This window comes from Anastrepha obliqua, chromosome 1 (genome assembly GCF_027943255.1).
Source record: "Anastrepha obliqua isolate idAnaObli1 chromosome 1, idAnaObli1_1.0, whole genome shotgun sequence".
Taxonomy (NCBI): Eukaryota; Metazoa; Arthropoda; class Insecta; order Diptera; family Tephritidae; genus Anastrepha; species Anastrepha obliqua.
This window is the reverse complement of record NC_072892.1, coordinates 25,523,792-25,535,701: the sequence shown is the minus strand read 5'-3', so window position 1 is coordinate 25,535,701 and position 11,910 is coordinate 25,523,792. Positions and strand designations below refer to the sequence as shown.

General features: G+C 35.9%; 2 protein-coding genes across 4 annotated transcripts in view; one reads left to right on the top strand and one right to left on the bottom strand.

The window, feature by feature from the left end:
* Positions 1-6,577: 6,577 nt before the first annotated feature.
* Positions 6,578-9,211, bottom strand: LOC129246553 (serine/threonine-protein kinase pelle). 3 transcript variants are annotated; one of them, XM_054885388.1, is made up of 5 exons: positions 9,105-9,211; positions 8,503-8,755; positions 8,256-8,365; positions 7,506-8,150; positions 6,578-7,440 (listed from the first exon to the last, which is right to left on the bottom strand). In XM_054885388.1, the coding sequence occupies exons 2-5, from the start codon at positions 8,749-8,751 to the stop codon at positions 6,927-6,929; spliced, it is 1,518 nt and encodes a 505-aa protein (XP_054741363.1). In that variant the 5' UTR covers positions 8,752-8,755; positions 9,105-9,211; the 3' UTR covers positions 6,578-6,926. The 3 variants fall into 3 exon arrangements, with proteins under 3 accessions (XP_054741363.1, XP_054741361.1, XP_054741362.1); XM_054885386.1 differs by having other exon boundaries at positions 8,503-9,030; positions 9,105-9,194; XM_054885387.1 differs by lacking the exon at positions 9,105-9,211 and adding an exon at positions 8,897-9,073.
* Positions 9,212-9,906: 695 nt separating this feature from the next.
* LOC129246589 (putative riboflavin kinase) overlaps positions 9,907-11,910 on the top strand; it is a 14,098-nt gene continuing 12,094 nt past the window's right edge. Inside the window, exons 1-3 of the mRNA XM_054885389.1 lie at positions 9,907-10,029; positions 10,093-10,417; positions 10,577-10,728. Coding sequence (XP_054741364.1) covers positions 10,099-10,417; positions 10,577-10,728 — 471 coding nt within the window. The 5' untranslated portion in view covers positions 9,907-10,029; positions 10,093-10,098. The remainder of the gene's footprint in view (positions 10,030-10,092; positions 10,418-10,576; positions 10,729-11,910) is intronic.

Here is an 11,910-nt window from a genome sequence, read left to right as displayed (position 1 = left end):
ACAGTGAATAATTTCTTACGAAATTTGAGAATTTAATGTGAAATCCGAATGAAATTATGTGTTCGTGGAAAAAAAATTTTTTTTCGTTTTTGTTTTTGAAAAATATAAATGGATAATGGTTAAAAAAGCTCCAATGGTTAATAAAACTTATAAATTGAAACGAAAAATTCATGGATGATCAGGAAAAAAGACGATTGTTTATTCATATGCGTTGATTTGAAATTTAAAAACAATCTTCTTTTTTCCTGATTTTCAATTTATATTTTATATTTACTCAAAAACAAATAGAAAAACATAAAATATTGTTTATGCCAAAGCGCTTGAATAAAGAATAAAGAAATAAATAATATGAAAACCATATATTTTCTGTTCTAAACCATATCTATTCTATTTTAGTGTGCCCAGCGAAGGGGGCCGGGTTTGCTAGTAAATTATACGTCTAAAATAAATAAATAAAATGTTACCTTTTACTGTAATTTATTATTATATAAATTGTTATAAATATAAATAAATAATTAAAATTTAACTGTAATATGGCTTCCTGATCAAAAAATTCGCTTTAAGAAATAATTATTTTATGTTATACTATTATCATTATGCAATAGTAAAAGGTTTGGATCTTTCGTTCCCTCTTGACAAATCGACTCCCTTAGCAAAACACAGGGTTGATAACTCTAGAAAATTTTAATAGAAGTGGCGGAAGAGTAAAATTTGTGGAAACAACCTTTCGATTTCAAAAAAGTGCACTTAGAAGTAACTAATCGCGCAGGGGTTTGTATCGGTATGCCCAGGACCAGAAGGACTTCGAATGCATTCTCACATACCGTTTAAATCAAATCGAGTGGCTTCGCCTAAGTTACATATAAAGGGAGAATTTAAAAAGCTTTCTGATAGTTGATTTTGAAGAAGCATTTAACAGAGAGCTAACATAGGGAGACGAGTTGAATAGCCTTCACGATCGAATAATATGGTCGAATAATCTCATGTCGCGGCGATGTCAATTGGCCGCCAAGATCATGTGATTTGACCTCGTTGGACTTCTTTCTTTGGGGTTATTTGAAAGAAAAGGTTTATGTCGATAAGCCAGCAACAATTCAAGAGCTAAAGGATGAGATAATTCGGCACATTAACGGCATAGAACTTCAATTATGCCTCAGCGTCATCGAAAATTTGGACCATCGGATGGAGGTGTGCCGCCGAGGCCGCGGCGGCCATTTGGCCAATGTTTTGTTCCATACGTAATTGAGCCATATAAATATTATCATAATAAATAGAAATGACAATAATTTTCTAAAAAACATGTATTTTATTCAAAATCAACACCAGCCCTTAAAACTTAACCACCCTTTATAATAAAAATTAATTTAAATAAGTACAAATATCGGCTTTTAATTTAAAAATTAATTCTCAAAATATAATTCTTGGATTAAGTTAAAGCGCTAATAACTTTTGGTTCTACTACATATTTATTTATGTAATATTTTGTAATATTATTTAAATTGAAATATTAATTTACATTCATTTTTAAACAGTTAGCAATTTGTTTCCAATTGTTGTAAGTAAAACAAAAATACAAGGTGGCGCAAAAGTAACCTTGCGATGTTTTTTGGCTGTAATTTAAAAAAAAAAATGAAAAACTTTGATTCTTCTTGTGGATTATTTTTATTCGGTCTTTTAATTTTTTTTACATCAAGTCGAGAATATGATGTCATGTAAATGGCCGTCGCCACAGTTAATTGCCATTTGAGCCCTTTTTATGGCATTTTCCATCACTTTGGCCAAAACTTCCAGCGATAGGTCCTCACATTCTTGACGGATATTGTCTTTAAGAGTTGCAAGAGTCTGAGGCTTGTTGACATAAGCCCACGACTTCAAAAAGCCCCACAAAAAGAAGTCTGGAGCGGTCAAATCAGGCGATCTTGCTGGCCAGTGCAAATCGCCAGAACGGGAGATTAGGCGCCCGGGAAATGCATCCTTCAGCATATCGGTTGTGGCACGTGCAGGTGTGCCGATGCACCGTCCTGTTGGAACCACATGTTTTCCAATCCCAATTCATCAAGTTGCGGCAAAAAGAACTCGTTGATCATTGCTCTGTAGCGCTCACCATTCACATTAACCGTTTGGCCCGCGACGTCTTCGAAGAAAAAAGGTCCGATGACTCCTCCAGCGAAAACAGCACACCATACAGTGACTTTGAGCGGGTGTAATGGCTCTTCGTGGGTTACACGCGGATTTTCAGTGCCCCAGAAGCGTAAATTTTGCTTATTTACGTACCCGCTAAGATGGAAATGGGCCTCATCACTCATGATTATTTTTGATGAAAAATCATCTTCCTCTTGGTGGTGATTAAGGATGGCTTGAGCGTATGTTAGACGCGATTGGCGGTCAGCAGCTAACAGCTGATGCACCGTCTGAACTTTGTACGGAAACAAATGTTTCATGTTCAAATCTTGTGCCAAAATTCGCTGTAAAGACCGTCGACTGATACCCATTTGCGTGGCACGTCGTCTGGTCGATGTCGACGGCGCTTCCATGACATCCTCGGCTACAGCAGCAATATTCTCTGCAGAACGGCTACTCCGGGGTCTGCGACGCCTGGCAGCATCTCGTGTTGTGCCAGTCTCTTCGAGGCGAGCGGCTAAACGTCACAGTGTTTCACCAGTAGGCGTTGGACGGCGAGGAAATCTGCGACGAAATTCACGTTGTGCCAAAGTCACCGACCGATTATTGGTCAAATAAATAGTCAGCAATATTCCGCGTTCTGGAGCAGTGTAGCGTAACATTGTTCATTAACGAGTATTTCGCATGTGTTTACTACACAAATGTCAAAACAGAACTGACATTAGGGGCCAATCGCAAAATGTATAGCATTTTCTGATAGGAGGATTACTTTAGCGCCACCTGTTACGTTTTTGTTACCACTTTATCCAAATTCACTTTCATTTATCGCTTTAGTCCAAGTTTATGGAATCAAGTGAAATAAATATATGACATTTAGTTTTTCTATATGCCTATTTGGCTTGTATGTTGTCATTGTCGAAAGGAATTTCCTCAACTTGCTAAATGATATCAATGCTTGTGGGCAATACTCAGGGTCAACACTGACCTATAGCAAATGCAAGGTACTACATATATGCCGAAAGCATAATTGTCAACGTATAAACCTTAGCGTAAACAAATCGCCAATAGAGAACGTCTTAAAATACTGGCGTAATTTGTCCAACACTAAGAACTAACCTTTTCACCAGGCTGAACATTACTAAATATTTGGCATCAAAGCACGTTCGTATACATCAAACTCACTTATCACCATTACTCGATTCCTCGTATTATCTAAAATCGATTTCTGTCTACCCATTTACGGCTGATGTGCCAACAGCATCTAAAACTTCTCAATGCCGCTTATCATTCAGCGGTCAGGCGTAGCCTTAACACCTTCCCAACGTCTCCTATCAAATGTGTTTTAGGTGAAGATGGTCTTCCATCTATCACTGAAAGATGTCAAATAACCACTCTTAAGGGGGGATCCTCATTTATCGGGTCAAAAAAATCGATTTTTTGGAAATAATTTTAATCTATTCTACAACTATTTAAGAATATACTTTCAAAATTTCAAGTCGATATCTGTATTTTTGAAGGAGTGACAAAATTTTTAACAGGACGCGACGGGTGGCCTGATCGCCTGTATCCAAAACTTTAAACGCGTTTTTCTCGAAACATCATTTTTCGATTTTGTGTACACAATTGAGAACGCTGTATTGAACCAATCAGGCTTTACAATAGCTCATTTTAAAGATAATTAAATTGTTTTCAATGTGACATTAAGTGTTTTTTTAAAAAAAAAGATTTTCATATTTTTTTGTAATTTTAAAGTCAATTTTTATGCATGAAAAATCACTTTTAACATAAAACTGGGTAAAAAATATCAATTTCGACATTTTTTTTTTAAATCAAAATGTCACATCGAAGGTATTATCCTAAAGTTTAAAAAAAAATTTGGTTTTTTTATTTCAGAAAAAAATTCAGAGCGCTAGAATGTACACAGATAGAATGAGGTGCCATGGACGAGGTGTATATTTCCATACTTAAAATGTTTTTTTTCTTCTCCGAAAATTTTTGTAGACAGTCAAGACATTTATTAAAGTACTTTATGAATTACAAAACGTTTGAAGTTATTTTACCTGAGAAAAAAATTCCCAAAAATGATGCATTTTTCGACCGTCTAAATGAGGGTCCCCCCTTAAACTTATAGCCAAATTTTCAAGCACTACAAATAAACTTCTTTTCAGCACATTTAAAACCACTTCTCGGCATATTCGGTCTTTCAAAATTTGGTCGGTCATCCGTCGTTGCATCTGCAACTGCAACAAACTCGGTAAGATAAAAGTTAGTAGTCAGTGTCCCTAGAAACTCCTTCCTGCATCAATAAATGTCGACCTTTATGCTCTCTATAAACTTAACACAAATGCGGTAGTTTTTATACAACGTTTTATGGAAATAATTCATTCGCAGACTTAAAGGGTTGGGTAACGAGTTTCACCGATGGTTCACGTACTAACCATAATACAACTTTTGCTGTGGTAGAGAATGACAGAAACCTAATATCCAATGATTGGCTGTCTCCGAATAGCTCCATTTTTTCTGCCGAGGCATTGGCTATCCTTCAAGCGTCAGAGTATGCAACAAATAATAAAGGCGAATTCTCAATATGTACAGACAGCTTGTCAGTCCGTCTAGCGCTAAAAAATATCTTTAATGGTAATCAGATCGTTTGTTGAATCAGGGATAAATTAATAAAATATCCTAACAAAATAAAGCTTCTATGGATACCTAGCCACATAGGCATCCCTGGAAATGTAAAAGCTGATGCAGCAGCCAAAAATACATATTCCAACCCCTCGAATGACATCCTTAAAACAATCAACCTCCATTCTTCCCACTTGAAAAAGTTTGAATGGTTTCAATTTAATCATCTATACACTCTTATAGACCCTAATTGTAAAAGCTCCCAACTTCCCTTTCCAAATACCAGATAACGTCTGAGACTCGGCCTTACTAAACTAACACACCAACATCTTCTCCTCGGCTTTCCTTCTCGGACTTGTCAGTTTTGTGGAGGGCATCTCTCAATCCAACACATCCTAGACCTCTGTCCAACACTAGCCACCAAACGAACTACTGCATTTGGAACTATGGTACCATCCACTCTATTAAATAATTTTATCTTTGACAATATGACTAAGGTATACAATTATATGAAATGTATTAATATATCAGACCATATTTAAATTGTACAGTTGGAAATAGGTAATTTTGTAATCGTCATTAAGCACTGAAGGCCCTAGTAGCCAGTGTGCTAATTAAGTTAGGGTTATATTGTATATATCCCCTATAAATAATAATAATAATACTTTTTTTCAATAAAAAAATTTAGTTTTTAAAACGAAAAATAGTTAAATTTTAAAACGAAAGAGCCACTTATTTGAAAAAATAAACTAAAATTAATGTCAACCACTTGTTAAAATAATTATAAGATTCAGAGCGAATGGATTGTTGATCGCTCTTTTACAGTACTAGCATACATACATACATACGCATACATATAAAACAAGTGACTTTTGATACCTTGGGTACAAAAACACAAACGGGTTAATGTACACAAATAAACAAGGTGGTTATTTTCGTTTTATCCAATCAGTGTACGTCAAATACTTATTCCACTTTGTTTAAACAACTTAAAGCAGCCAAATAGTAAAGTGATTACTTCTGAAAAAAATGTAGTCGACAAGAAAAGACACCAACAGAGGATTCTCAATAATGATTTCGCTATTTTGGGCAACTTACATATCTATTTACCAATTTTACAATGCTGTTGTACTTCATCTTTAATTTTAAGGTATTAGAAACTCGTCACCGACTTAAAAATAAAAATATTTAAGCCAAACTACGGTAAACGACTGGAGCGACTGAATCGTAATAATGCTTTTGGTGCGCTCGAAAGTTTTTCAAACCAAAAAAGGTATCTAAAATTTCACGCCGTGAGCTCACGAGTTCACCATTGTCTAACAAGGAATACCGTTATTGTATACAAACACATTTTTTTAGTTTTTCAAATGTTTATAGGCTGAGATCAAAACCACAGCATTCGGTGCAACTGCCGCTATGCCGTGCACAATCACACTCAGATCCAGCGGCCACCATACATGCACATATACATATGCATGCAGTCTAATATGGCCCAATTAATAGTGGTTTATATTAAAGCAACGCAAATGCTCAAAATTAAATCCCAGCGCATGTCTCGAAATAAAGCAAGCATAAAAAAGTCGTATAACCAGTTTATTTGACTCCACCAGTCAAAATGATTGCTAAATGCTTAAAAAACATTTTTTTTTTTTAATTTTTGATATCAAGTTTCAATTTAGTTTCGATTGGAAATAAAATATGTATAATCCTAGTTCAGTAAGTTGCTAATTTTAATTGCTAAAACTAATAGTCAACCCAGTCCAATAAAAATCGCCTGTGCAGCATAGGAATTCACACAAACAAATTTAAGGTTCAACCAACTAGTTTTTTTTATTAAACATTACATGTATGGTACGTAAATCAACAATCCGATACGAATGCTAAAAAGCAAAAACTTGCTTTCCATTAACAAATTTTAACAATAATTATATATTTTATGCTTAGCAGTAGCATCTGCGTAAATAGTAAATGCAATTGGATTATTCTATTTTATTGCTTCCCCAATTAAGCACAGAGCAGTAATTTTCATCGTTTGGTCACTAGCTCTTATAGTCACAGCTGCCACCGGCTTATGTATAAGAAACATATTCGAAAAAAAAAAATTCACAAAACTTGAGATTTTTGTATTTTAAGGCACAACAGGAATGTATTTGTATTTTCTTTTACTCTTTGTACTTTTCTTAATCGGGGTATATCTTGCAAAAACGTATCGTATCATAGACGTATTCCATCTCAGGACGGTCGTCGGCTTCAAAAGCTACACATTGGGTGCCTAATAAAATTAAGTTCTTACACATATCACGCTCGCCATTTTGTATCGGTTGACGCGCATCGATCAAATTGCCTAGCTCATCTTTGCGTATGCCTTTGATATATTCTGCCAACAACTCTGGTTTGCGATTATGGTCTACTGCACGCAAGCCGGTGAATGCTTCTAGCAACATAACACCATAACTGTATGTGTCCACCTTTGTGCTTAGCTTTTTACCACGCAAAAACTCTTGCGGTAAATATGGTTTAGTGCCATAAATTTGTGATACTGTCACAGAACGACTCACGGCAGCCGGGCCCTCGCGCGCCAAACCGAAATCCCCTATACGCGGCGTCAAACACACATCGAGCAGTACATTGGCAGGCTTGATATCACCGTGTATGAGCGGTTTTACATCACAAACGTGCAGGAAGTTAATGCCACTAGAAATGGTGAATAATTTGTTAGTATTATTATAATATTGTATTAGCGTATTTTTTTAACATACCGCGCTGCACCCAAGCAAATTTCTACACGCTGCTCCCAAGTCAACGGGGTTTCTTTTTTTGAGTACAAACGCTGCTCTAAAGTACCACCCTTCATTAGCTGATACACCAGGCAGGGTTTGTCGCCATTCAAAGAATATCCAAAAAGTGGCAATACATTGTCGTGACGGTAGCGGCTTAAATGTTTTAGCTCGTTGAGACTTTGTTGTAGCTGCACTTTGCTGCTGTCACGTCCGTTTACCGCGTTGTATTGCAACTGTTTGACAGCAACTTCTGTGCACTTCCATGTGCCCTTATAAACGGTACCAAAACCGCCTCGTCCGAGCTTTAAGCGGTCACTCCAATTTTCAGTAGCTTCGGTTAGTTCGTCGTAACTGATTTCGATCATATAACGGGCGAATTCACGCACATCTCGTTCGATGCGTTGTGTGGATGTAGGACCGGTCTGTTCATAGGATGAGTAGGAAGTGTTATTATTGGAATTGCTTACGCCAGATGAAGAGGTGTTTATGGGCCCATTGAGTTGTTTAATATCGGAATTAGCGGCCATAAGCATTGTTAAGCGCGGTTGGCTGCGGGGTATAAGCAGCTGATATTTGCGCTCCACAAAGTCTTTCAGCATACGCATGGCGTGATGTTGCTCTTTTCTGCCAAATATATATATATATATATATGTTAGACACAAATTAGTTGATAGCTTAAATATCATATCGTGAAAAACAGGTTCCACTTTAGAGAGTGGTCCAACTTACTTCCACAACAACATGAAGAGTTCAGTGACTGTATGTTTGCATTCAATGCCCCACTTTTGTATCAACTGCCATGATGGTGATTTACCCAACTCCTGCTGCTGGTTTATGAACTGTAATAAGCAAATAGAAGCGAAATGACTTAAAAAACTCAGGCACAGCGCACGCAAGCCGCACGCATCGGCACCTGCTGTAGCAACTGTAACGCCGGCATTAATATATGGTGTTGCCGCCTATTTAACTTGCTTACCTTCACATCTGCTGGTCGTAATTGCATGATTTCGGCTAATTGCTTCCAAATTTGCATTTCGTCCAAATGCTCACAAAGCAGACGTAGCTGCTGCAATGGCAGCTCATGTATGTATCGGTCTTTGACATAGCCGCTGCTGCTGCTGCTGCTGCCGCCACCGCCGACGCCTATGCCGCTGCCTCCGCTGTTGTTTCCATTTGTAATACTGTTGTTGGGCGACAATGCACTACGCGAACGTGACACGGACATTCCTCTACAATGTATCAATACAAAAGCTGTTTAATTTGATGGTTTTCTTTGCTAATGACGTCGAATGTGGTTGACTCATCTAAATATGAGATGCACTGCTGATGCACTCATTTACATAGAACGGCGGTAAACCACAAGTAGTCACCTTAATAAATATTAACTTTAAACAGAGATGAATGTTGATGTTTTTAAAAAATATATAAACTGAATTTTATATTTCGGTTGGAGTTACAATTCATACGCCCGTTCTCATACGTAGTTCACTCAATAATTGTTCAACTGAAAATACAACTCAAGCTCTAGTTGTACCAATTCTCGGAAAACACTACCATAAAAAAAGATAAATAAAATACCTGAAATGAATCGTTGAATCGGATAAATAACGAGAAATATGAAAAACAAAACAAATAGTGAAATAAATTACGCGAGCTTTTATGTGAATTGGAAACTTCAAAAGCAAGGAAAGAGAAAGCACACTGAACTAAGTGTAGAGTTGCCTAGTCAGTTGTCAAATAATAAATAAATATGTAATATAGCTGAAAATTCGAATTAAATTATTTTTACTGCTGCAGTAAAAAGCGTTTGTGAGAAATTACTAGGCTCAAAATTACTTCGAATATGAAACATGCAATTAAAAAATTTTTTTTTTTAAAAGCCACTGGCTATGCAAACAGCTAAATGTATATCTATCATAATTCCACACTTACACCTTCTACTAAATGTGCCTTAACATTTGCCAAATTTCAGTTTTGACATTTTCTTGTTTTCTCATGTTGGCACCTCGCTGATTTAACACTTCATTTTCAAAATTGCATCTACCTGATTGAATTTAAAATTTTTTGTTCGAAAAAAACTCGGGATGCAGAATTGAATTAGTATGCAATTTTAATGTCAAATTTGCATATTTTTGGCCTCTAAAAGTTGAGTCACTGTAATAAAAAAATACTTTGTTAGGTTAAAATTATTTGAATGCTGCCTCAGAAACTATACAATTTACAGTATGCAAGGTCATTCTTATCGGAAAATATCATGTTTTCATTTTTGTGGGCATAAGAAACTCACACCATAGCAAAGCTTTACCTTAAAAGCTCAAAATCATATGTTTTTGACAATAACTAGAAGCATAAAAGAAAACAAATAATAAAATTTTTTATTCGCAGTAGTTTCATCTCGTGTTTGGCGGTGTGGCGGAGTGTATTTCATACGAATGTTTTGCGTTAACTGTGAAATATATTGTTTACGTCTGTAGACAATTAAAGTATCTAATCAAGTTGACGAGTATAACACAGTCTTATAGATATAAAAAGACACTCGTAAAATAACAAATCATTCTGATTTAAGGTTTCGATGCGTCTACTCCGCTTGTCGGCGTATCCTATTCAAAAAGTGTTTGACATTGCTCTTAAAAATTTGACGTGCTTCAGTGATCAATTAATTGCTTCCCGAAATTTCCTTTGCCAGAGAAATCGAGGCGCGTGTAGTACCAGTCGTTGTAGTTGCAACAGCAATATTGTTTTGGACACTTTATGTCATACAATTGTAAAACGCAACAGTAGCCGCAGTAAACGCACCCCTGCCGAAATGCTCAATCATATGCCATTTTTTGCTAGCGGAGAAATTATACGCGGTTTCGGTCGCGGCTCCAGAGAACTGGGCATACCAACAGGTACGTGTTACAATGTACTATAAGCAATCAGCATTTTTAACAATAATCACCTCACGAGTTTTTAACGTGGCTTTGGCAAATAATTGATGACTTTTCAACACTTTTTTGTACTGATTTATGCTAAATATTTTATTAAAATCTTTTATGTAATATCTACAGCGAATTTCCCATTAGAAGTGGTGAAATCCCTACCAACCGCACTTTCGTTGGGCATCTATTATGGTTGGGCAAATGTGGATAATGGAGAAGTGTACAAAATGGTGATGAGCATAGGAACAAATCCGTACTTTGACAATAAGGAGAAGAGTATGGTGAGTTAACAAAGCAAAACTATCAGTTGAAATTGTTTCCAAAGATTTGAAGTGGAATGCACTCAAGCGTGCCTACTTGAAGTAATTTTAATTTATTGTAGATTAGTGTATGCACACTTTGCTTTCCAATTTCCATAAGCATGTTTTTATTTCCATGCTTCATTTAAAGTGGATATGTAAGCATGAATAACCGTATCTGTATACATTTATTTATTGATCATCCAGGCTCCGCTATCTTTTACGTTTAATAATTTCCAAGAAATAGAATGTGGTTGTATGTGACCCGGGCTATATTTCATTATTTTATAACTTATTTTATATAATATGTGTAAATACGCTTGCTGCGGTGACCGATTGCACCTACTAGGTAATATGAACTATGTATGTAGATATGTGGATATGGTACACATACCAAAGATATGCTATATCCTCCTGCGGTTAACTTCGTACTATTTTATTTATAAATTATAAATTATATCATATTTTCAATACTATATTTCTGTTAGCGTATGTTATGTTACTTTGCCACAGCTCTGTACTTAGCAAAACACGAATAAACTGCTTAGGTTCTGCATACCAAAAAATTAGCAGTCTACAGAAATTATCTAAACTGCGTATTAATTACAAAATATAAAGATCTTAAACTCTCCTTACAAGCACTTGGTATCACTATGGATCATTCTGAGCTATGTGCGATTTACAGGATCAACCAAGTCCAACCTAACCTAGCCTAGCATATATGTATGTGGCAAAAATAGTTCAGGGAATTCAACAAACTTAAGTTCACTTTAAGGGGTAACACCACTGTACACGCGTAAAATAAACACGATTTTTAAAGAATTTTTTTTGTATAGAAGGAAAGGGGAAACAATCACTCTGATTTGGGAAGTTATTACTTATATACTAAAATACAAAACTACAAAGTTTGATCGAAAAATTTTACAAAATGGCGGCATTGGAGACATTTTTGTAATGTGGTTTCCCTTGAAGGAGCTCCGCGGCACGCAGCACAGAGGGTGCAAATTTTAATCTGGAACAAAGAAACATTTTTTTTCTTAATCTAGATAAGAATAGCTATAGAAACACGTAGGGGATTTAAAAAATATTTATTTTTGTGGAATTAGCAAGCATTTGAAGGAAAACACTCTATTTTGGACTAAAAAAACGGCACTTAAATAATTA

Excerpts from the sequence above, each read along its gene's own strand:
- LOC129246553 (XM_054885388.1), bottom strand. The coding sequence starts at position 8,751 with ATGTCCGTGTCACGTTCGCGTAGTGCATTGTCGCCCAACAACAGTATT. Across the intron at positions 8,151-8,255 it reads CTCTTCATGTTGTTGTGGAA|AAAAGAGCAACATCACGCCA; the intron begins GTAAGTTGGACC and ends TATATTTGGCAG. Across the intron at positions 7,441-7,505 it reads ATTTGCTTGGGTGCAGCGCG|TGGCATTAACTTCCTGCACG; the intron begins GTATGTTAAAAA and ends CACCATTTCTAG.